We start from the raw sequence: 26,919 nt of genomic DNA on the forward strand, positions 1-26,919 counted from the left end.
TTTTGCAAATTAAGTGAAATTGCCGTAACAAAGCGATCCGATTACGTTGCAGGAGCGTCCAGAGGTGAACTTTCTTGAAATTGACTTACAAGCAAACAATTGCAGTCAATCTGGCGTAAAAGCATGCGATTGCGCAACGATCGCACGAGCGGACTTTTGAAGCGGCGTCCGCTCGTCATCCGCCACGAAATTGACCTTCGAACGTAATAAAATTTCGCGATCAACAGATACCTCGGGCAATTCGTGGGGCGCCACCGAGCCTCTCGGGCCGTTGCGTGCAGAGTCTGTCGCCTCTGAGTCCTCTGACGCCAGCAGCAGCAGAAACAGCACGAGCGCCTCGAACCGAGGCCTTCGAACTACCATGGAAAGTTTCGGCCGACAAAAGAAATTTCTTACTTAGCGCGCTAATCGGTTTGTTTTGCCTTGTCGAGTAAAAGGCAGTTTATAAAGGATAATTCGCACATGTGCCTGCTGTGTCAGCCACCGCGTTTTTATTTCAATTTCTAGAAGCGCCCGCTTACCAGACCACATGATTTTTTCGCCACTCCAATTTTTTCCTCTTCTATCATTTTTACATTACTCACTCTATTTTCCACGGGATCTAAGTAAAATACAATCTTTGATGCTGGAAAAAGGATATACTTTTTATTTTGAACCTATAATCTTGATATATTTACACGACAACGCCTTGTAATTTTCGTGATTGATAGCACAAAAAACTCATAAAAATTAATAGCCTAGTGTATAAACTTATTCATCAAACATCCAAAAAACAAGTGATGCGATTTGTATGATCGATAATACAATAGATCTGGTCTTTTTTAATATAAAAATAATATTGCTAAACTCTACAGGCGTATGATCATGGCAAGATCAAGCGCTACGCATGATAAAAAGTTCCTTAACATGGAATTATAATCCTTTAAGATTATTCAACAATGCATTTACATAAAAATTGTTTACAAAGTTTACATCAGTTAATTTTCTCAACGCGCAACTGTATATGAAAAAAATCATTTTTTTCATCATCTCTTTCTCTCTTTCTTATTTTTTTCCTCAATTCTGCCGATAAAAAATATCACATATACCTTTTCTACGTGGAATGTAAAAGTTATGAGTTTTCAATTGAACAACTGTAGATTATCTGGTTAGTTTTGTTTGTAATATATAACATTAGTTTTTTTTCTATTAATTCAATGTTTAAGTACTAAGTACGGATTCAACTCAATTAAATTGTCGAATTGATAATATATGAGAGCTGTCGACCTATTGTCTATGACTATTAGTGGAAATTAAAACAACGACGAAAAAGTGTTCATAAGTGTGAAAAGATTTGAAGAAATGCCTTTGGTGAATGATGAACTTTAAAATAATTTAAGTCGAAGTTAGTTAAATTAGCGTGATGAAAACGTACATGACTGTAGTCTGGATCTTATTGAACCGATATACATTAGACGTGTGAAATATGTGATATGTATACGAAAAATACAAAAAAAGCAAGTATGTACGATAACAATATCTCTAAACGATGTGTTAATACATATGTGTATAGTATATATACATCTCATCAAGGAATCCTACTCCGTAAAGGCACTTGGAAATAGGTTTTCGTGTAGTTGTTACAACATTCATTAGAACCTAGTTAACTTGATGCACAATATGATAACTAAATGCGTGCTCTCAGTGAATGAGCGTCGAAAGTACGTCAATATGTCGAACGTGCTCGTCACAAATGTATGCAAGCCTAAAACTTAATTTTCGCTTTATCGACCTTATCAATTCCAATACTGCAGTATAATTTTTTTTCTAATTAAGCGAGTCTCGTTCATCTTAACAATTCGTATGCCTTGATCGTCGCATTAGCGGAATCAAGATGCTCGGATGATCAGCTTGCTTTAAGAACGGATCCTCCAGGAGTTGAGCGGCAGTTGCTCGGTGAGCTGGATCGCGAACCAACATCTTCTCCAAAAATTTCTGCAGGCCCGGACTTACCTAAAATTTGTTAACAACTTGCTTGAATTCTCTTCGTAATTTCATATCTATTGTTTGAAAATAAATAGAGATATGAATAACTAGCTTACCTTTGTAGAATTTTTTAGTTTTGGTGGCGGCATGTCTCGAATACGTCTCATTGCTTGTAATGGCGGTTCATTGAAAAATGGTGGTTCTCCATCAACCATTTCAATTATCATAATGCCTAATGACCAAATATCAACTTCCGGGCCGTACGGTAACCTTTATAAAAATAAAGTTATTAAAAATCGATCAGTGAATTTATATTAACAAAAAGTCCCAATTTCACATGTAAGACTATTGCACGAAATAGTGAGTGCAACAAGTAATCTGTAAAAGTTTTCTAGCGTTACTCTAGGAAATGGAGTTAAATTTCAAATTCATCTGTTCAACTAAGTATAGTTCCATGATATAAAAAAATGTACTTGATGCAAAATTACCTGGATATAACTTCTGGGCTCATCCAATAAGGTGTACCCACGAGCGATTTCCGCTTGGGTAACTCCTGAGAAACCCTGAGCACAGAAACCAAAATCCGAAAGCTTGACGTTGCCGTCTGCGGTCAACAAAATCGAATCTGATTTGATATCTCTGTGTATAACGCCTTGCGAGTGCAGATATTGCAAAGGTTTAAGGCACTGGAGGCAAACGGTAGCAATTTGCTTCTCACTCATTTTCGAGTGCGTTACAATATCAGTGAGTGCTCCACCTTCTAAATACTCCATAACCACCCACAGCTCGTCATTCACTAAGAAACTGTCGTACATTTCCACAATATTTGGATGGTGATAATCCCTCATAATGACCACTTCATTAAATAATAATTCTCGGCGCTGTTGTTTTCGCAAATCCATCTTTTTTACAGCCACTTGTTTATTTGTCTTTTTGTCTAACGCAATGCATACGATTCCTGTACTTCCTTCACCAATTTTTCAAAAAGTTTTCCAAGTTTTCCCGTGGATCTCCGGTGCTTACCTGCAAACAAAATTAATAATAAAAAAATGTACTGGTAATTTGAGAAAAGGGCTCAAAAAATCAAGGAAGATATACATACCACCATTTGTAATGCAGCTCTGAATTGTTCATGAGTCAGTCTCTGTTCAGCATTCTGCTTTCCAGAGCTATTCGAAGCTGCAGTTGAAGCAACAGCAAGATTACCAGAGGACATGGCACTCTTCATATTTTGATTCTGGTCTGTAGTGGCACTTAAAACCAGGCATGGAGGTCATAGCACCAGCTTTTGAAAGATTGTGCATGGATTGCGAACTTTCAATGGGTTTCTGGTACTGAGTCTGAAAATTTGGATTTTCTGTCTGACCGTAATTCTGCATATGTTTTGGTACATTATGAGAGCTGAGCTGGCTTAGTGGGCGCTGAGAAGCAATAGATCCAACAGGTGACACTTAGAATGAGCATTATGTATCATCATGCTTTGAGGCACTGGTTGATTTCTGGATGGATCAAACTTAGTTTGCTGCATGTTGCCATTGTACTGGGCTACTTGGGGCATTGACATTGATGGGTTCATTCTTTGAAAATCATAATCTTGCATCTGTGGAATGTTTGAATTGGAAGGTGGACTCTGCATGTTTGAAATGGGACTTAAATTTTGGAAATTCATGGACAAATTCTGTGCATTGACACCCATATTTGGTGTGTTTGGTGATGATTGCATATTGGGATTCATATTCTGCAGATTAGGAATAATATTGTGACCTGTATTGGCTCCTGGTCCAACACTGGGAGAATTTTGTCTGATTTTGTCCATGTAGCCATGAGGCTTATTGTAATTAGGATACATTTGTGTTGGAGTTGGATTGCTAGATATTTCTTGACCCTCTGGAACAGAGGCTGGCAGATTTGAATTATTTCTGTAGTCTCTCCTCAGTCTTGGTGGGCTGGAGGACCTCAGAGAATTCGATCTTGCAACACTAATGATTTTTGGCAAGTTGTTCTCTGCACTTTTGTTGCCAATAAATGATTGTCCTAACCTTGGATCATTGTGGCCGGCGAACAATAGTCTTTAAGTCAAGAATTTCAGTTGGCGTTATTTCGCTTGGATCAACCATAGGCAAAGGCCTATTAGTAGACTTGAGAATTTGATTATTCCCAACAATAGATGCCCATTGCAATGGCAAGCCAACAAATTTTTTCTCCTGCCTATCATAGCCTGTATGGACCCTGTGTTCAAAATTTGTTGGAGTTGAAATCTGGGGTTTCTTCTTCTTCTTGGCAAACATTGCAATAGCTCTAAAATTCTATCTTAGAAAGCAGTCACTAAATTCTCTGTAAATAAGAATAACAAAATATTTAAGTAAATTTTATGTAAAAAGCAGTTTTACAAAGCAAAGCACTAAGGTGACAGAACTTGGGAATAATCAATATTTAAATTTAACAACAGATGCAATGCAAACAAGTGAGACCATTATTGATCAGTGAGAAAATAGCAACCAACAGGGATATACAAAAGAGGGTAGAAGCAGATCTGAAAGAAGTGCAGTAGTACCTAGAACATTGAGCAAGGGAAAGTGGTGGATATAGAACAACAAATGCTTTATTGACGGATGCGTCGCAAAAGCAAAGGCAAAAGCAAGTGGCGCATTCCAGAACGTAGAGCGCTACTGGTTAATGGTCTAATAGCTGCAGAAAAGTAGGCGGAAGCGAGCGATAAGTGGATACTCACGTATTTGTGGGAAATGCGCGCTGCTATGCACGGAGAGTAGAGCAGAGATACAAGCTGCACGCGGAAGACAGGACGGGAGCTAGGAAGCAAGGCTGCACTTAGCTGTCTCGGCTTGTTAAATTGTCAATCGGTCGTGGTCGAATTCGTCATAAACCGGCGGCTAAACTGAGACGCTGGCTATTGCTGCTGCTGCAATAACAGTCGCGGCGACGACAGCGACTTTCCAATCCGAACCAGCAGCAGCGGTTAGCCGACATTTTCACGACGCAGGCACAGACTGGCAAACAGTCACACGCACAGTGCAGTCTTCGATAGAACGCTATAGGTAGCCAAAGGGACAGGCAAAACTAAGCGTAGTAGAGGCATGTAGGCACGTCACGAGCGCACCGACGAGACGAAAAGGAAAACGGCAGGTAGTTCTGGCTGTAGTTAGCACTGGCAGACACTGTCGACAGAGCTTCCGGATGATGCACGCACTTGGACGGAATGAGGTGCAGTTTACGCTGCTTGCTTGCTTGCAGGCGGGGCGCGGTTTCTCACATTCTGCTGCTCCGCGTACCAAACGTACGATGATGGATATATACCTATACGTGCGCTCTCTCTCACTCTCTCTCTCTCTCTTTCTGTAGTCCGTCCTCGTCTTTCTCGCGCCACCGCCACAAACGCGTACGCTACCTGCAGGCACTTTTCGGAGCTCGCGTTGGCATTCGCCCCTCGTCCGGCCAGCCTAGTGCCTGTGCGCGGCCTGACTGTACCGACACCGAGTTGGTGCACGCTACTCTACCTATTCCACCTTCAATGAAATTATCAAAAGCGACTGCATTATTGTGGGGCGGTTAATCGCGCGTACTGAACTGAATATGACTGCACACAATGCAGAACCGTTGTCCGTGTATACGCCCACCTTCGAAATGAAAATTGGAGCAGTACTCGACTTTTTTGATACTCTTACCTTTTGTGAATAGATTGCAATATATGGATAAACTGAGATATTTATATGTGTGAAAGGCTTTGGCTATTGCAAGTGTTCACGTGCCTATCTGAACAGGTGTTTTTATAATTAATATGCAGATTGAGTTCACTTAAGTAATTATTAGATGGGAAACCCCTATGCGCGCGGGTAATGCTATTTGCGGCCGCTTTACCTTTGACACCTTTATCTGTGGAAATCCAATTAGTCATTGAGAATGCAAAGCTCTGTGTATATAATTATTGATGTTGTTTTTTTGAATAACTATTGCTTCTTATTTCGATTATGTATCTGTAAAATAAAGATTTTATCAATTTTGAAATTATATTTTTACTTTTAAAATACTATCGACGTTGTCCAACGACGCCGAAAATATCTTGAATGATGTACCTATGTTTTTCATGGTGACATTAGAGAGGTGAATTTTTCATCGCTTTGCATTTACTTTGCGCGAGAGCTTCTCAGGCTGGGCCCAGCAGTTAGGCAGCCCTCCTGCCACTCCAACAGTGGAAAAATGTTGAGTCGCCTAATATGCCTATTATGTCGACGCTCGCGTCAAGATAACCGATTGTCCACGGCAAAATCATAGGGAAATAATTATTACTGCGGCACTGGAATGGAAACGAAGTCCGCAGAATTTGTTGCTGGCATTTACAATTAGCCAATTGGCGCTCTGTTGCCAATGCCGAGAGAAGCTGCAGCCAACGCCAGTAGTAAGAGAGCGGCGGCATTGTTTGACTTCCGAAAGATTAGAACAAGATTTCGACTGCGTGAGGATCCCGTTGGTAGTGCTCTGGCTGACCGTTGGACTCCTCGCCAGCTGCGTCGCAACACGTTGTTTCAGAACGTAATGCACAATTACAGGCAGTGCCCAGTCCAAAGAGGCACAATATCGATAAAATTTCGTAGTCGGGGATACGTCAAAGTATGATCAGTAACGATAGCGACACCAGAAAGTCAACGAAAAACAAAGCCATGCACGGCTGAAAAAGAAGTCAAAAGCAGATTTGAGATGGGCACTGATCGAGTACCAACAGCTGCTGGGCGCATGTCGAGCGACTGGCCACATCGCGGACAGTCACGCGACGTCGGCTAAATCGTCCAATCTGCACTCTAAGTCGGCACGTAGAGCCACAGTGCAGCATGACATGCGGCCTGCGTCGCGGTGGAGTCGACGAGGGCCGACTGGCTGCGTGCGAAAAGCGTATCCCGGTACGACTCAATGTCGTCTGACGCTGGTCGACTGCATGCACCTTCACCGCGCTTGGCGTCCTCGGCTTCGGCTTCTTGCCCCTGCTCCACGTCGGCATCGAGAGCAATCTCCCCGACTACGCCGAGCTTCACCTGCTCTTGCAAGCCTTCAGCTAATTCTTCGACTACTCCAGGAGCCCGTACTTGGAGCTACGTAAGCGCGCTGACGAAAAAATTGCTTGCGAATAGTTATTGATAAGACGTTATAATTAAGAAGTTGTTATAATGAAAGTGTGATGCTGGAACTAGTAATGAAGTTGAGATTGAAGGAGAAGGAAAGTAGAGAATTGTTGAAAGATTTCAAAATGAGATAAAACAATTTTATTGGCTTACAACAAATGACAATGGCTAAATTAATTTTAAGTCTTTTGCCTTTTACCGGAGGGCTCGTCATCGACGTCGTCGTCGTCGTCGTCGTTATCGGTACGAAATATCGGCTTCGGCTGAGTCTTTTTGTAAGCCGGAGTAACGTAGATAGGATCTTTTTCGGCGATCTCGGCGTACTTCAAAATAGCTTCGCGAGGATCCTGATTGTCCTCGACCCTTTTGCTCAGTCCCAGGTTGCGAATGACATAGGAGCTAAGCGTACCGCCGGAGGAGGCGACTCTGCCGCCCTGCCCCGAGGTGATGGGCAGGTCTGGTCGTCGAGACTTGACGGGATCCAACCTGTCCTTTTCCATCTGCTTCCTCACGGACTTGGGTCGGTCCTGGCGGAACAGCGGTAACGCGTGGGGCGTGATGATCTGCTGCGTCGACACCATCTCTACCTGCTTTTGCTTGTACCTTTGCTTGACCACACAGAGCTTGGCGCCTCGCAAGCTTTTCTTGATGTCGTAGTAGCACTTGACGATGCCGTTGCCGCAGCCAACAAATATCTGATTGAGCTTCGGGTGCCACAGGGTCTTGATCACGTGCGAGTTGGTGACTTCGATCTCGTGCACCAGCTCGAACGTCTTGGTGTTGTAGAACAGACACTTGCCCGCGGATTTGCCCTTGGCCAGAGATTCGCCCGTGATGATCATCGAGTCGTCGGGACTAAACATGCAGTCCGTCGAGTCATAGCGAGAAAAGAGATCGGTCACCGTGAGCAGAGGCGACTTGAACGACCTTAGATCCCAGAGCTTCAGGCTGTCGTCGCAGCTGCGCGAGGCCAGCATGTTATTAAGGTAGGAGAAGCTCAGGCTGGAAATTTCGTTGCCCTGGCCGTGGGCCGTCCTGTTGATCAGAGACGGATTTACGAAGTTCTTCCTGTGATCCCACATCTGTATCGAGCCGTCGAAGCAGCCACAGGCCACGACTGAGCCTTCCCTGCTGTAGGCACAACTTGTCGGCACGGTTTTCACGCCGTTTGCGGCTCTGCACTTTATCAGAGCCTTATGCGCTTTTGGCTTGTACAGAATCCATATTCTGCAGGTGCTATCCTGGGAGCAAGTAAGGTACTCTTCTTTGGTGTATGGATGCCAGCAACCGCTGTTCAAGGATGCAGTGTGTCCCTTGGTTCGGGCCATGTCACTTATGTACTGATCTCCTTTCACAGTTTCACATTTTTCGAAACCATCTCTATCCAGAACCTTTGCCTGTGCTGATCCAGAAAGCACAAGAATCATGTCACCTGTCATGGAATACTGAAGACACTTGATGGGGTGATTCTCGCATGGCTGAAGGGTTCTAAAACTTTTCAAAGAAGCATCCATTCCACCAAAATCCCAAAATGACAGATCATAATCTACTGAACCCGATGCTAGGCGAGCTCCAGATGGATCTGCTGCTATAGCTGTTACTGCCTTTGTGCCATGAGTCATCGATACTTGGTGAGTACAAGGAATTCTATTCACTAAACTTGTTTCTTCCTCTCTATCATCATTACTATCCTCGCTACTATCTTCTTCATCATCCACGTTTTCCTCTTTCTTGCTTTTCACTTTTGCACTTGTACTTTCCTTTTCTGTTTCTTTAATATCTACAGGTATAGGTGGACCAATCAAATCATCATCACTGTCATCATTTGAACTATTACTTTCTGGCTGACTGATCTCACAATTAGTTTTACCGTCAGGTTTATTAATTTTAACAGTTTTTTTAATGTTTTCCATCATCTCTTGCACATCAAAAGACCTTGCTTTCTTGCCAAACGATGACATACCCATGAGAGTTTTTATTTTATTATTTTCTTCTTCTTCCTCAGGATTTAATTCAATGATAGCTTCAGAATTTTGTTCAATTGGTGTTTTACCAAAACTGCCAAAACCTCTAGATGTACTCTGTACATTTTCTTGAAGCATTGATTTGTTAATTGTTCCAAACCCAGTGCTTGTATCAGTTGTGTCATCAATATTCTTTTTTTTAGGAATACAATTGACTGGTTTTGTATTTAACTTAAAATTTATTTTACCAAAACCAATATTACCTGGTGGTTTGTTATTCATATTACTCATGTTTATATTGAGTAGCTTAGTGAATATAAATAAAACAAATATTTTAAAATTAATGACTAATCAATTTAACACTATATCAAGCAATATTATTTATGCGTACCTCAAGTCTATTTATAAAATAATATACTAAGTTATTTAATAAAATTTTTCATTATTTTATATTATTTGCATCCCGAACACTTGTTTGTTTTGGTTAATGGGTTATGTTTACCGATTCACTAATACGGGTATGAAGTTATCCGCAATACATATTTTTAAGTTCGATTAATCTTTTTCGATATATTACGCAAAAATAAATGAATAAACAACTATTACTCTTAATTTTAATATGATTTTAATTTAATATGAAACTAAAATTAACCAATATTATTTTTGAATAATTAATTGGGATAATCCTTTAAAAATTACTTAAAAAATCATCGTTATGTAGTATTTTTATCTAAATAGTAAGAAGTTAATATTTGAATAACGAGAAACTTTTCTAGCAAACTTCGAGATACTCACGTAATTTTTAAAATTTTAATAACTATGTTCCCATATGTACGAAGTCGCAAGTACGCGTATCGAACCGGACCGTACCGAATGGTATATACTTACTACCGACCTGTGGACCTATGGTGGACTGTTGGTTATTGTTATGTTTTGATAATACTGATCATAAAGTTATCATTTGTCAAAAAACATATGTAAAAAATAGGGATAAAAGGAGAAAACATGAGTGCTCCTGAACCTGAAAATGTTAGCGATTTACTACAAAAGCTTGTGGTATCAGTGTGTGGGGAACAAAAGCCAGGTGAGGTTAATTCAACTTGTCTATATTGTCTTCAAATTGCAAAATAGCATTGTTCAGCATTTTAATCAACATTTGTCTGTTTATTTCGATTTAATGACAGAAATTTTACAAAAATACACGCAATTCTCTTTAAGTTTACTATCGTCTACGCAAGGTGTCGATGCTTTAAGGGAAGATGAAGCAATGGTTGCTAGTCATATCAAAAGTAAATTATCTGTGCAAGATGCAATACTTTTCGATGAATTGCATAATAATTTAAAGGATGGGGTATGTAAACAAACTTTAAAGTCTAGATTGAAATAATTAATGTGAACGTTTTTAGGACCTCAAAAATCGTCTTAGTACATTGAGTTTTCTACTTCACATGAGTCATTCCAGTGATCGCACACAAGACAATAATTTTGTATTTCCTGAACTGAGATTAGGTTTGAATATTCCTGTTGCATCAACTAGTGGTAATTGCCATTTTGATCAATAATCAATATTTGTCATAAGATAATTGTTAAACTAAAAGTTATTGCAAACGTTCAATTATTTTGCAGGATATTCATCACAAACACCTGTTTCACATGCACAAGTTGTTCCATTTTTATCATCAGAAACAAATGCTACGGGTCCTTTGCTTAATCCAAGTAGAATATTTGATGAAGATTGTATATCTGAAGATACTCTTGTCCAAGATCTTATATATTCATTTCAAGGTATTGAAGGGAAAGTATTGAAATTGGACACTAACTATGGCTTCCAAATAGATCCAATAGCCAAAATAAATCGTTCACAAAAACAAGCTGTGCTACGACTTAGTGAACTTGGATATCTGTATAATATTATTCAACGAGGACTGAGTAGAATGTCAAGTGGATCTCATGGTAGAGTAGCAGATAGCTTTGTTGCTGCTCTTCACAAAGAATTGTCAGAATATTATAGATTTATAGCCAATGCCCAAGAAGAAATAAACAGGGTAAAAGATCCTTTGGGACTAGACAGAGTGACTCTATCTCATTTACAATTATGGGCTTATAATCCTCTTGAGACACTCAAGTGGCTTGCAAGTATTGTTAGAGCCTGTGCTGGCCAGACTGGAGGAGCCCTAGCTTCCGCTGTCTATGAATTTAGTCATCATGGTGATCCCAGAGTAAAAAAGTTAGTTAAAAAAATATTAGAAAGTGTTTCAGATCCTCTGTACAATATGCTTCTGAGGTGGATAACAGATGGTGAATTGGATGATCCATACAAAGAATTCTTTATCGAATCATGTGCTGAAGTAGCTGGAGAAAGAATGTGGCATGAAAAGTACCAAGTAAGAGATTCTATGGTACCGTCATTTATTAGTAGATCACAAGCAAAAAAGATTCTTGGCACTGGGAAAAGCATAAATTTCTTACGAGAAGTTTGTAAAGATTTCTCTCCCCTTAATACTCGAGAAGCTGAAGTATTTCACGATCCTACTGCTAGGCCTGGAGGTGATTGCTTTTAATGATTACAAACAAGCACACTTTGAACATTTTTGCAATACTATTGATTTACAGTTGAAGCTTTTTTTGATATGGATCCTGATGGGCCTCTACAAACTATAATGGATGTGGCTTATAAAGAAACATCTACAAGAGTTGTAGACATCTTAACAAAACAATATCATTTGATGGATCACTTGCAAGGTCTTAAAGGGTACCTGCTTCTGGGACAAGGACACTTTGTTCAGCATCTTATGCATCTCCTTGAGTGAGATTTTGCAAATGCATTGTTTTTTTCTTTTGACAAAAAAGCATATATTTTTAAAATGTTTATGCTCCATAGGCCAGAACTTGCTAAACCTGCTAATTCTTTATATCCACATCATATTTCATCAATTTTGGAAACAGCCATACGGGCTACTAGTACTAAATTAGATGAGTTAGATGTTCAAAAAAGATTAGACGTTCGATTATTGGCTCCATCAGAAAATGAATTAGGCTGGGACGTTTTTGCTCTCGATTATAATGTAGACGGACCCATTGGAACGGTGTGCTATTTTCTTTTAAAGTTTCACTCCATATTGGTAATTTTAAACACTGTAATGTTTTAATTTAAGATTTTGGAGCCGAGTCGTCAAATTTATCAAGCAGTATTTTTTTCATTGTGGCGAGCAAAACGAATGGAAAGTATTCTCTCAGCTATTTGGAAACAACAAATCACATCTGCAAAATTATTTAGGAAGATGCCAGAAATCACACCTATACAGAAGCATATTCATTTAATAACTAGCAGTATGGTTCATCTTGTTCACCAAATGCAATATTACTTTTTATTTGAGGTAAAAAATTCGGATTTCTTTTATAAAGTTGCAAAATCGTTATACTTAATATTCCATACAGGTAATAGAATGCTCATGGGATGTTTTTGCCAAACAACTTGGACAAGCATCTTCTCTGGATGATATCATTACAGCCCATTTAAACTTCATCAGATCCGTAAGAAGAGGAACGCTTCTTGATGAGCAATCTCAAGTAGGCATAGACGTGACAAAGAATATCGATTCCTATTTCAATGAATTTCTTTGATTTTTAACTTAGGAATTGATGAATCATCTTCGTTCTGTATATGGACCAATACTGGAGCTCCAAGGTCTGGAAGAAACTTTTTTGGCACGCGCTACCGCAGAGTATGAAGCAAGAATCAAAACTGAAAAATTCATTGTAGAAGAAAGTGAAAATAAAAAGCAATGGGGAACTTCAAAAAGTAAAGACGATGAAGTTACTGAAAGAAAATCTTTGTTCTTGAAATATTTAAATACACTGTCAATGAAATTGAAGTTATTGTCAAGAACATATCAGGTAAATTGAAATTCTTACTTTCAATTTTAAATTACGAGTAATTATAAGCTTTAACAGTAAATATTTTGAACAGGATCGCGTAAAAAAATTTTTATTGATGTTAGCTTCTGCAGAAGATGTTTCTTTACAGTTGTTAAGTGTTCGACTAGATTTTAATGAGTATTATATAAGCAGAGATAGCCGTTTGGTAGCTCCACTCACATATCAGCATCGGCGGCAAAGTGATCAATTGTTCCTCACTGATAAGTGACAAACAAAATCAATAAGTCAAAGTAATATCAATAGAAGTCCCTTTCCATTATTCAGACCAACTTTAACGTTAGATGTTAGTAGTTGTACCATGCCCAAAGGAGAAAGATGTGATTTAAGCAACATTGAACTTACTAAGCAAGTTTTCAGGAGCTCTTTCGAAAACGAATATCTCGTGGAGGTAAAGAAAAACTTTCAAGAAAATAATTCCGAAGAAGAAATACCACAAACTCCAGATCATGGCGATTTAGATTTTCAAGTGCCATTAGTCAGGCTCCAAATAATGCCACTAGAAAATTTTGAAACGGTGATAGATGAGAAAATAAAACTTTACTCTGAAGAAAATGAAATTATAAGTTTGAAAGTTGAATCTCATTTAAATATGACAGAAAATCATTTTTCCCAAGAAAATTTCTTTCCAGGAAAAAGCAAAAAAACTTTAGTCAATTCTTACAGTCGTACTTCACTTATACAGTTGTCCGATTCAGTTGTTCAGACTTCTCAGACTGAATTAGTATCTCAAACCATGTCAAATGCAAGAATTAGCACCGTTTCGAAAGGTCCTCGCGACTTGGAATCGCAAAATTTGTTACCGTCTGAACGAGCTAAAAAGAGGAGAATAATTTTTTGCTGCGTTGGATAACATCCATTCAACAATAATTGAGCTTTAGCCTTATCATGCCATTACTATAAGCTGTGATTATTTAGTTATTAAATATTCGGACATCAATTTTAACAATGAGAATTTTGATATTGTTTGCACACATTAATAGCCACAATATTTTTATAATATACCATAATTAATGTGTCTTACCTACAATTAAAATTAGAAAAAGTATTTTGAAAATCTTACTCCATATTCACTCTAAAGCATGCATGTACATTCGTATAATCAACAATAATGTATATCAAGATAATGTACTTTTTATTAATTTTATTAATTTGATTGATCCATAGCTCTTGTTATTTTAACTATGGAAATTTATATACAATGGATTGTTCGGCTTTTCATAACTGAATAAAGATTAAAACAGTTTGAGTTGATAAAACTTTTAAACAGTTAATTAATTATTTAATATTATCATTAATGTAATGACAAGTTTTTGCATGAGTTATTTTATATTTTTGATTGGAGTATAAAATGTTGCCAATAATATTTTTATTCTTCATCTGCTTCTAGATTTATATTGTTACCAAACTTAGCATATAACTGTGCTTTCAAGTCAGACATAACACTTCTCAGTTCAGTGCACTTTTCTTCCAGAACAACAATGTCTTTTTCTGTTTTCTTTTTAGCTTCTTCCAAACAACTCTGTAAATAATTGTATGATTATGAGAAATACATAAGATTTATCAAAATAATTGTATTAGTGAAAAGTTGTTGAAATTACTAATGTTTTGGTCAAATCTTGACTGACAAAAATTTCTCCTATATGATATGGGATTTTAGCATCATCGTCGAACAATTCTAATTCACTTACAGCATCGTTTAAATTTTGTAGATCATTCTAAAACGTATTCATCAAATAATTGATTATCAGTTTTGATGTGTGAAAGACCTTATAAGGTAATGGTGGTAAAAAAGGAAATGATTCATAGTTTATTTTATATTTTATATAAAATAAAATGCATCAACTTACTTTTCTTTGTTTAAGCTCCTCTTTGAAGTCTTCCATTTTTGCATTTTGCCTGGCAAACTTGTTGATTTTTTGTTGATCTTCAAAAGAAATATGAACATCGGAGTCCTAAAAATAAGCAACATGTTTTCTAACCTCTTTAATAACTATTTAAGCCATTTTCTTACAGGTTGAAATCCTGATTGTGCTGCTTTTCCTCCAGCCATTATTTTGTTTATTCAGTTAAAATGAATCTACCGATGATGCAAGTAAAAGCCAATACTTTAAATATAATAAATATAACATCAAATAAATGTTCTGTTATGCTGGTTTAATATCTAACATAGTCGGCAGTCCGCAGATTTCATTCAAAATTTGACTCAACCTGAGTGAATGTAGTTGCGTTTGATTTTGCGCTAATCTTTGAATTAAACTTTTTATCTAGCAGATTTTTTGTATATAATTTAATTTTAGTCAATAGGTGTTTTAGTGGATCCTCTATCATATCAAATATATTATCTATATTCTAGAAGTAAACAGTAAAATTATTAATTTTTCTAACTATATACATATATCGCTTCATATTAATTAGTTATCAAAAAGAAAAGATTTATGCAGCTATCATTGTTATTACAGTTTATCTAATTTGCAAATATGAAGAAAAATCCATATAACTTGGACGTTTTTTAACGAGCGTGAACGGCTGCATAGAATCATTTTGATAATTTCATTTTACTATTTTATATAATCAGATTTAAAAATTTATTGAGGTTCTTTAAATAATTTCCTTTGAGCAGGTCAAAATATATCCATTAATTCTTGCACTTAATATTTTACTGGTAAATGATACATATAAAAAAGTATTTTAAGATAGTTGCTGAAAAGGACAAGTGGACTCGGAATCAGTCGTCTATTATTTAATAATCTGTCTATGTACATATATAATAATGCGACTACTATATGACAAAAATAAAAGAACGTCGTTGGATTGTAGGAAAACAATCAAGGCCACTTAAAGAACTGGTACATAAACGACTAGCCGTTCCCTTATCGCCTTGGGTAAATGAAATTTTTTAAAGTTATTCACAGAGGAACGCGGATCAGATCCTTTGCTCTCTCTTACTTGCTCTTCTCTCATATTACTAAAGACAAGTTATACCAACCCATGCGCGCGCACATCCCTTCTAATATAACCTGCTCGTAACCGTAAGTCGTAATCGTACGTTCATGTACGCACATGCATACACATGCACAAGGCCGCTAGAACAAACTGCGACTGCCAAGAGAAACGCGTAACCTGCTGTAGTGGTACAATACGGCGGATATACGACTATTTGGACAGCGTGTGAAAAGTCATTGACACCCTTCTAGGAGACAGCGACCCGGGCTGAAAAAAGTCTGCTGTTTTCGTTGCTCCGTTCGATCTTCGATCTGTCTGCGTGATCGCAGCGTCGCAGTCGGGGGTCTGGGCTCGAGGACAGCATTGTGAGAGAGAAAGAGAGAGACAGCACGTAGCGGCGGCGCCATATTTCGCCTGAGTCGCGCAGAGAAATCGTGTTGTGATAGCATGTGCCGCACGGATGGTGTTGCTGCCGACGTGCTGCTAGAGTTGGTGAACTAGGGCACGGGATAGCAGCCTTGAGCCCAAGAAGGCCTGAGCACAGCAGAGGACTTCCTCGTGAATTGTGACGTGACGAGCTATAGCAGCAAGTGCCTGCATCTCTGCTACTCTTCAGAGCAAGCTCTGCCCTGTGGTCGGCACGTAGAATGAGCAGCGAGCAAAATCCTGCAGCCTCCTCGGACAGCAGGCTACCGACATTTCCCGCTCAAGCCATGGGCGACGTTCTTGCTAAGGAGCACGCTGATTATTCGACCGATCACATTGTCCAGGTGCAAGCCGAGACAGCACCATCGCAGCCGGCTCAGCCACCTCTCATCACAACCGGTCCATCTCCCGTGAAATTGCTGGCCGGACTGACACCCCTTGACGATGATGATTCTCGACCCGAGTCACCTGCTACGCAGGTATGCCTTTTTACAAGATGATACACGGATGGTGCGATTGTTTCTAACTGTGTATGCCTTGGCATACAATTTTGTAAAAGTATAATTCTTGTCGAATGCACTAAGTTCATGATTCATTACTACCTAAGCTATCGGGCTCTGTTAATATTGTCATTGGTTTTCAGAGCTCGGAAACTAAAGAGGACAGGTTGTCAACCGAGGTGGTGCTAAATGAACAAAACTCTATAGAGAATGGTGAAGATTCTGCGACATCAGATAATGATGACCAGTGTCAAACTGCCAGTACCACTACTGACGATTTATGTAATTGCGAGGATTGTAATTGGAGGAAGAAGTAAGCTGTTTATTATTCTCACTTTGACTTATTATTCTTGTCTTGACAATTCTGTTTCAAGTGTATTACAAACATTCAATGTATTTTAACATTGATTGCAGAGATCTGTCATCTGAAGACTTACAGGAAATGATGAAGTTACGGCGGCTTGGGATGGATTTAAGACAGTACATACGTTATTCGTTCAATTGGTACTTGGAAAATCCTGGATTTGCAAACCATCTGCCTGTTCCCTTAATACCTCAGGAACTTGAAAGTAGCAATGCTATTAAGAGTTTCACTGAACTTCAAGAATCTGTAGCTTTGTATGTATTAATTGATTTATTTTCAACTCACTAGATTTACAAGAAATACATGATACATGAAAAGTGCTCTGTTTTCAGACTGTGCGATAGAATTCCTTGCCACCTGTTTATGTGGTTAGTGGGTCAAGCACAGGAGTTTGTGATAGGTGTTAAAGTTCAATTATTAACTCTTTTATATGACAGAAGTATTGATAATCTTGCAGAAGTTTTTTTAACAAGTAGGTATCATGTAAACTTACGTACTATATCTTTCACAGATTTTTCAAAATAACATCTCTTAAATGGTTTACAGAATTATTAGATGGCTATGATGCATTGTTATCCACTGCTGTACATATTACGGATTTATTAGAACCCCTTCAAAAAGAACTCCTGAATAAAGTCGATTTATCTTGGGAGCAAATCAACAAAAGACTTTACCAAAATTATGTTTACAGTGACCCTCTGATACAAAATAATTTGCCTCCATTTATAGGACAGGTAATATTATTTTTTCATGGAAGTTTCTACTCATGTTAAATGTTATTGAATAAAAATATTAATTTTATGACAGTTAAGGAAACATTTGTCAATAAAAAGTTCAGAGTACCATGACCTTGTTCATCGATACCTAGGATTTGATGATGAAATAACAAAAATAGGACCTTTATCTCCAGAAATCGAACGTTTAATTGACAAATACAAGTACGTGATTTTCATTCAAAACTTACTTACATATCTCGTGTTATTCATTTGATTTGACAAAAAAATGTTAATTGCAGTGCTGAGCAAGTAACAGGTTCAGTAATGAAAAAAGTGAGAGAAGACTTTGAAAGATTTAAAACAAGATTAAAACATGACGAATCAAGTTCAACTACAGATTTTACTAACAAGAGTTTTATTGCAAAAGAAGAAGAAGAAGAAGACGAGGAGGAAGAAGAGAAGGAGGAAGACAGGTATCTCTATAATTCATTTTATAAATTTAACATCTGGCAATCATATTTTGTATGTTTTATTATTTTTTTAGTGTTAAAACTGGCGTAATAGAAGAAGTATTAGATAATAATTCAGATTTTCAATCCTGTTCATTACCTAATGCTATTGAAATTCAAAGCATGTTTAATGATTGGAAAAAATCTCCACAGCAGAGGCTAGCGGATTTAGTTGAGGCATTGACTTTGTCTACAGCCGACGAGGACAAGTCCAATATTATGAAAGAAGGAAAATGTTATTCTGCTTCTGGAGAAAAAATAGCAAAAGATAACATAAACCAATCCGTTTCTTGTGAAAAAGAATCTTGTAATTGCAACTCGATTGTTGGTTCCATTGTAAATTGATTTTTTTTCCTCTTTTTATTTTAAAAGTTTAAGTTTAAATTAGAAATTTTTTATATTTTTAATAGGTAAAACATGAGGTTACTCCTAGTTTAGTCAATAATAGCGCTAAAGAGGATATTAATGAATCTAACAATGGAAAAGGTATTAAAACAACTTTCGGTTCTGTTGAAAATTTAAATTCTTTAAACAAATCTCATGCATTACTATAGGATTTATCACTTCATGATTATATTTATAGATCCTACTTCGATACCTCCAAATTTAGAAAAGCAAAATACTGACTGTTGTACAGAGCCTGTTAAAAAAATAACAATAACTGCTCAGTCAACGCAAATTCAAACTAGGCACAGTACAACACAAACGACCAGCATTAACCATAGTCAAAACAATTTGCATCGTCATCATCATCAAGGTAGATGTAAGTATTGGAACGTTACTCTTTCGTGCATTTTCATACTTCAGCATATATTATTAAACATTACTTTCAAATGATTTCATTTTAATTGAAAGACCAATGAGGTACTTCCGTAATTGTTAAAAGCTTGTTAATGCAACCGAATTTTCATATGTATGTGAATCGAAAACCATAGAACCAAATATTGAGACTCTAGAAAGAGGTACATATATATCGTGTTTCGAATTATTGATTGTTGTACAGGTTCTTCCCATACTCATTTGCATGGAAATTTGACCAATGGTGTAATTAAATCCTTTGGTCCACAACGAACGCATGTAGCTCATAACAATCATCCATCAGCAGCAGTAACTTGTCATAAACAACAGCATATTGTCGAACATATTAAACGATTATCAACCAATGATTGTAAATACTTTTGATCTATTAAAAAAAATTTTTTTGTTCTTGTCACCCCCACATAGTACAGAATTCCAAAGACATATAACGCTCAGTTTTATGTCTGCTATTTATAAGTATACAAAAGCTTGTGCTATATGGGCTGTTAATTTTTTATTATTCATTAAAATTGAAATGGTATCGAAATGTCAGTTTCAAGAAATATATTTATCATTTTTAGTGAGTCCTAGAGAAAATGGTGACTATTCAGATTCAGCAAGTAGTCATGATGATTGCTCAGCAACAAACAGTCCAACTCCGAGGGATTCGAACCGCCACTGTGATTGTTGTTATTGTGAAGTATTCGGACATGGAGTGGTAAATGTTTGAGATAGAATTGTGATGTCTGCAACTGAACACATAAATCTAACATGAAAATTGTGAATTTTTCAGCCTTCTGTAGCTCCTGTTAGTCGTAATTACAACGAAATGCGAGAGAGGCTCCGGCAACTTCTGTCAAAGAAAAAGGCTAAAGTTTGCGTGTCATCTTGTAATACACGGCCAAAAAATTCTGCAGAAGTGTCGTCATCTTCTCCCTCGTTGTCATCATCTTCGTCAACGTCGTCGACGACAACAAACATTGATGCAACAACATTGCCTAATCCTGCTTCAAAATCGTTACCACCGATCGCGAAAAATTCAAACGCCTTTGCAATAACCGCGGCCAAAGTAAGCAATGCCACTGCTACTGCTGTTCCTACTGTTGTACTCAAACCAAAAGAAGAGAAATGGGATTTGGAGGCTGCTGTTGAGTTTATTGAAGGTAATCAGAGTGGTAAAAAAAACACTAAAAAGGCTGAAAAGAAGGCTCGTCAGAAGCAGAAAAAGGTGGTTAATTTTGTATTCAGTATCTGTTCTATCATACTCACTTTTATTTGATATAATATATTGTTCAACGCATTATAGCTGGAGGAAAAATTGAAAAAGGATAAAGAAGAGGAAGAAAGGTTGAAATTGATAGAGTTACAAAAAAAAACACCTGAGGTAACAATAACTGTAGTCAATCCTCAAAAGCAAGGCTCTCAAAAAGCTATGTCACAACAAAAATTACCCGAAGTGTCGATTTTGCCTGCCAAGTCGACGCCACAGTTCGCACTTTCCTCGAAGCTAGCTAATTCAGCTAAGAAGAAAAATAACGAAGTGGTTAGCAACACTAATAATAAAAATGCTAGTAAAACTAAAACTACTCCGGTTGTAGCAGCTTCGGAAGGTGCGAAAAAGAAGACTGCTAGTGTAGACAAAAATAATGAAGTATCTAACACGATTAATACCAAATCGAAGACGACCGGAAAAATTCAAACAAATGAGGTTATCACCCCGCCGCTCGTAGACTTTAGTAACTTGACGAAGAAAGAGAGAAAGAAATTGAGACGAGAAATGGAAAAACAGGAAGCGCTGAAAAAGGAGCTTGATGGCAAACAGTCTGGAAACTCTTCAGAACAATTGCAGATCGTTACAATTAAACGAATAATGGAGTCTATCAATTCTGAGCCAACTGTCACTATCACGTTGAAGGGTCAAACGCCAGCTGAAGATCGAGTTCTGTTTACCCTGGTTAATGGTCAGACGAAAGACTCGTCCGGAGATAAGCAGCAACAGTCGACTGGCAAAAAGAAGAAAAACAAGGCAAACAGTTCGGCCAGTCAACAACAGGTTCAAACTGCCAATAAATCTCAGCAGCCTACCAGCAGTACCAACAATGTAAAATCTGAAATTGTTCAAAAGACGAATTCAAAGGTTGCCAACTGTCAACAAACGAATAAATCTAAGACTGGAAAGCAGCAAGAAGAACCAAAACCTCGTCAACAGCCAACACTTACTGCTGCTGAAGTGAAAGCCACCAATGCAAAGTCCAAGAAAGATAAAAAGAAAAATAATAATGAGAATAAAGAAAATATTAAGCAACTCGTCAATGAAAGTTCTCAAAAACAAGAAACTAATTCAGTCAATAAAAAATCGAACAAGGTAAAAATCTAATTTTCTATGAATTTCTCTTTTTAGAATATTTGCGTCCATTTCAAAAATACAACGAAATCGAATTTTATTTTTAGGCTGGTACGGCTCAAACAGTAGCCAAACAGCAACAACAGATACAGCAAAACTCGAATTCAAATAACAAGAATGCTAAAGTTACTAAAAGTCAAAGTCAAAGTCAAAATCAGACTCAAGCTCAAAGCCAAAACCAGAAAAAAAACGTAAATACCAATCAAATAAATTCTAGTAAAACTAGCAATAATCAACAGAGTGGTACGTCATCTAAATCAGACAATCAAAAGACACAAAAAGTGAGCCAAAACACGGTAAACAAACAAAAACAGATCGCTGAAGTTGCTCAGATACAAAGAAAAGAGCCCATCGATCCTTCCATAAACAGGAAGTTAAATAACGCACCAGCTACGATCAGCATTGAAAATTTGAAACTTCCTCCTGGCATAACTATAACAAAAGTTGACGCACCAGCCAAACCTATTTCCATCAAAACGAACAGCGCTCCGAAACCTGCCAGCAGTGTGCCTAAACAGACGACAATCATCGCTGCACCGATGAGCGGTATCCAAGCAACGGGTTACGGCAATCCTCAGGGTACTGGCAATGTTATCGTCGTTGATACAGGCAGACTTAAGCAAGATTTAATGCCGAAGAACGCAGATAAGGGTGAGTGGCATTACGTTATTGGTTAAAAGCTGTCATTACACTTTCAGTTGGTAATATTGACTCTTATTACAGATGCAAATAATCAATCGATGACTTCGAAGAAGAAGAAGAAAAAAAAGAAGAGCGCAATCACAAGCAACGGCACTGATAAAGTCAGCAGTCCCGCTCCCGGTATGAGAAATGTCTACGCCAATGATTATCCGAGTATCGAGCCAGCGCGAATTCTACACAATCCGTCTACAAACATGGTGACTATAAGAAATCCAGCATTCGGACCACCGCCTTCGAAAATGGAATCATGCCCGAACCAAGCGGCTATCATTAAAGTTGGCGATAATGGCATGGTGACCATCCGTAGTCCGGCACTTCAGCAGGCTATAAACATGGGATTAACACCGTCGCCGAAGCCCGATTTCGTAGTCAAAGGAAGCGCCAACTCCCATGAATCTTCAAAAGTAAAAAGAGAACGACAAGCAAAACGAATCTTTTTCATTTATTTTAGAACGAATAATTGAATTAATATCTTTATTTTTCTAGCCCATTCACAATAATTATATGAGCAGCAGCGAGTTGTCTGGCACTATGAGAGGCTCCAATGGGATACCTGTGTCGACGGACCTGGCAGAGTTGCGCAGAAGACTGGCCCAGCCACCGGAGAATGATCGAAATTCTTCAACGCTTTGTAACAATGGCCTCTCCAGCATTCAGATCAGCAAAGTCACCAATGGCCAATCACCAAATATCCCTGAGAACGGTATCAACTTGAAGGGCACAAGTGTGACGTTAACGAAGATTCGAAACTCTGAAATACCGCTTAATCAACAACAACTTTTTGACGAGACTAAGGGGAATGCCATGAATGGTAGTGTAACTACTAAAAGTCGCAAGAAGAAAAAACGCGGGAATGGAGTCCGACAAGGCGGTGATGACTGGAATCTCGTTGGTGAGAAAGAACACTAATACTAATGATAGAAGCTTTCTAAATTTTGTCAAAGGTTCACTTTTTGACAAATTTTTATATTGTTTACCAAAGAAACACGACTAAAAAAATGATCAAAAAGTGACCTTCGTTCTCTTAGCTCTAGTTTCTTTTTCTTTTGCTTAGTATAAGTCTTTCACAGATAATTTACTATTTCTACGTTTGAAAGACAAACTTGTGTGATATTAGAATCTAAAATATTTATTACTCCATAGACGACTGTCTATAAAATAATAACTCTGATGATAAGATCTTCTAACTAAAGTACAAAGACGTGCATATTTAACGCTCGTGTTTTAGAAAGTGTTTTTATGAAATTAATTTTTGTACATAGTAATTGTATTTTTTTAGTATTTTCAAAATATTAATAGAACTTGATATGCGATTGAAGACGTGTTATGATACAGAATATTTGATATCATTATTTAGTTTTTTACATTTCTGTATTTGCGTTTATTCAAAATTTTGTAACTGTTATATGACGATTTGAATATGGTTTCGTAATCGAATGAAAATAAAAGTGATGAATATTAGCCTCTAAAAAAATTTTTTTTATCAATTCTAAACTCCATTACTCACGTCAGTGCTTCTAGAGTTTTTTACTATTTCAAAATTAAAAACAAAGTAATGTTTTCGAAAAGCTGCAACAGGCCGAAAGTGTGGCATTAATTATACGCGAAGGTGGAGTCAACAAAAGAACGAAATTAAAAAACGAAATGAAAGAAAGTAAAAAGGGGGAGGAGGGCGAGAAACGGTTCCTGCAGATTTGACGATGTTTCTGCGGGTGTTTTTACGGTTGGGCTTAAAATAGAAAAAGGGCTTTTGCGCGCAGACGAGGGCGACAAATGTGCAACAGATGCCTCCCCCCCCCCCCTCTTAGTCTAGCTTCGCTTTCTTTCGCTTTTTCCGCGGCACTTTTATCCTGATTGGCCTAAGATGCTTCATGGGCACAAAAGCCATCTCAGTGATGCAAGTGCTGTGGAGCCATTGAAATGCAAGCCCGAGATGCGAGTATACTCAATCTGAAATTCGCTCACAAAAAGTACGAAGCAAGTAAGAGCGATAGGGGAAAAAGTGCTCCACACGAAAAGTTGGCGCTACTTTGAAACTGTGTTCGTTTGGGCAGTATGTCGTGAGATTGCGCGCGATAAATGGTTTTGTGAGAGAATGTCAATATGAGCCTGGCTGTCTTTTGCAGAGAGCGTATTCACGCCGAAAGACATAGACCTCGAGGACGGCGAGATGGACGACGCGGAGCGTGAACTCGAGGCGTTCAAGCGCTTCTGTCTGCAGTCTGTGCCACCACCACGCAAGGAGAAGGTCAACCTCAATCTCAAGGACATCGTCCTCAAGAAAAAATCCTCGGCGGGCCAAGCCAACGCCCCCGTGCTCGCGGCTATCTAAGCTTCGGACCGTTACTGGCAGCCACCTCCTATTCGTCGACGGCCTTTTTTTCCTCTTCTAAGTTGTATTATCATCGAGCTCACTTGAATTTGCAATTGTGCGCCGAGTTGCCTCCGTATGCTCTCTATTCCAGACGACAGACGACGAGGCTGCAACCCCCCTCATCAACGATCTTTTACTTTCCTAATCTCCCTCCCTTCTCCTCTCTCTCTCTCTCTCTCTCCCTCTCCCTCTCCCTCTTTCTCTCTATTCCTTCTCTCTTCCTTCCTCCCCTCTCTTCGACTCGTAGTTGTTTAATGTAAACGTGTAACTGCCACAAATGCGACAAAAGTTGCGTCTCTGTTAGGAAAAAATCTATCGAACCATTTTGTAGATTATGGTTCTTCGACTATTGTTTCAATTGTAGATACGCCACTGCACGTGCTATTTAACGTCGCGAGAACACGAGTGTTTTTATTATCAGACGACAAAAGCGACTTTTGCTATCTCTAATACTGTTATCACCGTGTACTACTGTGCGTAAAAGACGACAGATATACTTACTTTCAACAACTGTGTCTTAGACTGTGAGATAGGCATTTGTAATTGTCATACCTCAGCTGGAGGAGGACGGACCACTCTCAGATCTGTATTATGATCTACAGCGCAAGGAAAATAATGTTTTTGAGTGCTCAAAAGCCTCGAAACGTTGAATTGTTGAGCACTAACTTGTACATATAATTTGCAGATTTTTATGAGACGTAAGTTTTCTGAGCTTGAAAATTTATAAAATTAGGCTACTTTTTATGAACATGCTTCAAATTTTTTAAACAGTGTCCAACAGTTCATACAATAATAACTTCATTTGCGAATACATATACGTGTAAATCGGTGCACGTAGACGTATACATACTATGCTACGTAACTCTGTGACGATACGAGAATTACTGTAACAGTGTAAAAAATTTGCAAGTATTTTTCAAGATTAAATAAACATTTTGTCTACTTGAAATAGTTTGCAAAATGATCGTGTGGCCTCTACGGAGCGACGATGATGATAGCAGTCATCATCATGATTCACATAGGCGACCTGCAAGTATTTGAAAAATATACATATATATATTTTTTTTCGAGAATAACGGCGACGTTGATTATCGTTGCGACCGTCTCTTACGTGAAAGTAAAAAATATCGAAAAAACCTGTTTTTTGTATTAATCTTTTTTACTTTAGTTTCGAAACAACATTGTATGATATTTTGTTTATTGTGAAATAAATGAAAGAAATTGTTTAGGTGGTAAGATGTGCGTGGTGATGATGACGAAACTGATGAGACTTTATAACCAGTCATGTTCGCTTTCTACTTGTCGAAGAAAGTCATGCGATGTTAAGTTTGTATTAAACGAAAAGTTGTCATGAAGGCAATTTAGGAGAGAATAAAGTAAATCCTGTAAAATTCTTGACCAATGATCAGCTATGTACGCGTACGTTGTTTGCACACATACACGTATACGCGTACATATACACATATACATACACACACTTACACGTGACAAATGAATCAATGATACGCAGGGACAAAAGAGAAAAGCTCTAAGGAAAAAGAAAGACACGTACAGTAGTTGTAGCAGCAGCAGCAACAGCAGCAGCAGCGAGACTCGATAAGATGAGCGAAAATGTGTAAATTTTGTTCTTCTGGAAAAGAAAGGAAACTGTACTAATAAAATATTTGTGGAGTTTTAAGGAAAGCTGACGAATCCGCGGATACGTATTCGAGGAGAAACGTGGAATACAACATTGATAATTGTTGGCATTTCATAATAGATCTTAGTAAAATAAAACTGTATTATAGCATAGCTTTTCATACAGAAAGATACATTTCGTGAAAAAGGAAGAGCAAAGCTTGTATTTATTTTGATTTGTATGCCCCTCCGATCCGATCCTCGTCCGAATCTGGCACGCTATTCGATTGGACAGACAACGACTGGAGATGGAGCGATAGAGAAGGTTCGAGTCGAATTGGAGTGACGAAGAAACGAATGGACTGCAGTGCAGTTATTCCGTAGAACGAGGAGGTAGACGCAAAGTGGCAAGCAGGGTTGAGACGAGCGGACTGGTGAGCGGAGTGGAGGCAGGTCGCGATTTTAATTGGGACGAGGAGGAGTAGCGCGCGGAGAAAGATGAGCTAATCGGGGGAGAGGAGGCTGCGGCGAGCAGCAGGACGGATGTCAGCAGCGGGAAGCAAGCG

General features: G+C 38.2%; 5 protein-coding genes across 6 annotated transcripts; 2 read left to right on the plus strand and 3 right to left on the minus strand.

Annotated features, from left to right (window-relative positions):
* Positions 1–630: 630 nt before the first annotated feature.
* LOC131671387 (serine/threonine-protein kinase PAK mbt-like) lies at positions 631–5,285 on the minus strand. The gene is given in 10 exon segments (XM_058947762.1): positions 631–1,992; positions 2,082–2,235; positions 2,454–2,527; positions 2,529–2,945; positions 2,947–2,988; positions 3,068–3,223; positions 3,225–3,415; positions 3,418–4,021; positions 4,023–4,299; positions 4,697–5,285. Coding segments are annotated over 9 exon segments (2,031 nt in total). The 5' UTR covers positions 4,254–4,299; positions 4,697–5,285; the 3' UTR covers positions 631–1,830.
* Positions 5,286–7,241: 1,956 nt separating this feature from the next.
* On the minus strand, positions 7,242–9,542 carry LOC131671399 (gastrulation defective protein 1 homolog). Its single transcript, XM_058947785.1, has 2 exons — positions 9,453–9,542; positions 7,242–9,367 (listed from the first exon to the last, which is right to left on the minus strand). Exon 2 carries the CDS (start codon positions 9,350–9,352, stop codon positions 7,277–7,279), a length of 2,076 nt encoding a protein of 691 aa, XP_058803768.1. The 5' UTR covers positions 9,353–9,367; positions 9,453–9,542; the 3' UTR covers positions 7,242–7,276.
* Positions 9,543–9,926: 384 nt separating this feature from the next.
* LOC131671385 (gamma-tubulin complex component 3) lies at positions 9,927–14,008 on the plus strand. The gene is made up of 11 exons (XM_058947760.1): positions 9,927–9,976; positions 10,050–10,145; positions 10,246–10,412; positions 10,468–10,600; positions 10,688–11,608; positions 11,675–11,867; positions 11,943–12,147; positions 12,217–12,438; positions 12,500–12,631; positions 12,698–12,958; positions 13,032–14,008. Exons 1-11 carry the CDS (start codon positions 9,967–9,969, stop codon positions 13,206–13,208), a joined length of 2,517 nt encoding a protein of 838 aa, XP_058803743.1. The 5' UTR covers positions 9,927–9,966; the 3' UTR covers positions 13,209–14,008.
* Positions 14,009–14,199: 191 nt separating this feature from the next.
* Positions 14,200–15,187, minus strand: LOC131671386 (probable prefoldin subunit 4). Its single transcript, XM_058947761.1, has 4 exons — positions 15,012–15,187; positions 14,848–14,952; positions 14,599–14,715; positions 14,200–14,519 (listed from the first exon to the last, which is right to left on the minus strand). Exons 1-4 carry the CDS (start codon positions 15,048–15,050, stop codon positions 14,367–14,369), a joined length of 414 nt encoding a protein of 137 aa, XP_058803744.1. The 5' UTR covers positions 15,051–15,187; the 3' UTR covers positions 14,200–14,366.
* A 905-nt stretch (positions 15,188–16,092) lies between these two features.
* LOC131671411 (mucin-4) lies at positions 16,093–26,558 on the plus strand. 2 transcript variants are annotated; one of them, XR_009302540.1, is made up of 19 exons: positions 16,093–16,848; positions 17,013–17,182; positions 17,284–17,487; positions 17,566–17,705; positions 17,780–17,967; positions 18,041–18,171; positions 18,249–18,422; positions 18,494–18,794; positions 18,869–18,944; positions 19,042–19,221; positions 19,462–19,626; positions 19,838–19,974; positions 20,050–20,484; positions 20,563–21,621; positions 21,708–22,311; positions 22,384–22,766; positions 22,849–23,254; positions 24,489–25,434; positions 25,508–26,558. XR_009302540.1 is itself a non-coding variant. In XM_058947797.1 (18 exons), the coding sequence occupies exons 1-18, from the start codon at positions 16,591–16,593 to the stop codon at positions 24,692–24,694; spliced, it is 5,217 nt and encodes a 1,738-aa protein (XP_058803780.1). In that variant the 5' UTR covers positions 16,093–16,590; the 3' UTR covers positions 24,695–26,558. The 2 variants fall into 2 exon arrangements, 1 of the variants encoding a protein (XP_058803780.1); XM_058947797.1 differs by having other exon boundaries at positions 24,489–26,558.
* Positions 26,559–26,919: the final 361 nt, after the last annotated feature.

Source organism: Phymastichus coffea, unplaced genomic scaffold (assembly GCF_024137745.1).
Source record: "Phymastichus coffea isolate CEN01 unplaced genomic scaffold, Cenicafe_Pcof_1.1 PCOF00125, whole genome shotgun sequence".
NCBI classification, from domain to species: domain Eukaryota; kingdom Metazoa; phylum Arthropoda; class Insecta; order Hymenoptera; family Eulophidae; genus Phymastichus; species Phymastichus coffea.

Bases quoted from the DNA above. Each gene is read 5' to 3' on its own strand.
- LOC131671411 (XM_058947797.1), top strand. From the start codon at position 16,591: ATGAGCAGCGAGCAAAATCCTGCAGCCTCCTCGGACAGCAGGCTACCG. The intron at 18,423-18,493 runs GTATCTCTATAA...TTATTTTTTTAG, and splicing joins GAAGAGAAGGAGGAAGACAG to TGTTAAAACTGGCGTAATAG. The intron at 18,945-19,041 runs GTATTAAAACAA...TTATATTTATAG, and splicing joins TGAATCTAACAATGGAAAAG to ATCCTACTTCGATACCTCCA.
- LOC131671386 (XM_058947761.1), bottom strand. From the start codon at position 15,050: ATGGCTGGAGGAAAAGCAGCACAATCAGGATTTCAACCT. The intron at 14,953-15,011 runs GTAAGAAAATGG...GCTTATTTTTAG, and splicing joins CACAATCAGGATTTCAACCT to GACTCCGATGTTCATATTTC. The intron at 14,520-14,598 runs GTAATTTCAACA...AATTATTTACAG, and splicing joins AAGATTTGACCAAAACATTA to AGTTGTTTGGAAGAAGCTAA.
- LOC131671385 (XM_058947760.1), top strand. The intron at 11,609-11,674 runs GTGATTGCTTTT...ATTGATTTACAG, and splicing joins TCCTACTGCTAGGCCTGGAG to TTGAAGCTTTTTTTGATATG. The intron at 12,148-12,216 runs GTGTGCTATTTT...TTTTAATTTAAG, and splicing joins TAGACGGACCCATTGGAACG to ATTTTGGAGCCGAGTCGTCA.
- LOC131671399 (XM_058947785.1), bottom strand. From the start codon at position 9,352: ATGAGTAATATGAATAACAAACCACCAGGTAATATTGGTTTTGGTAAA.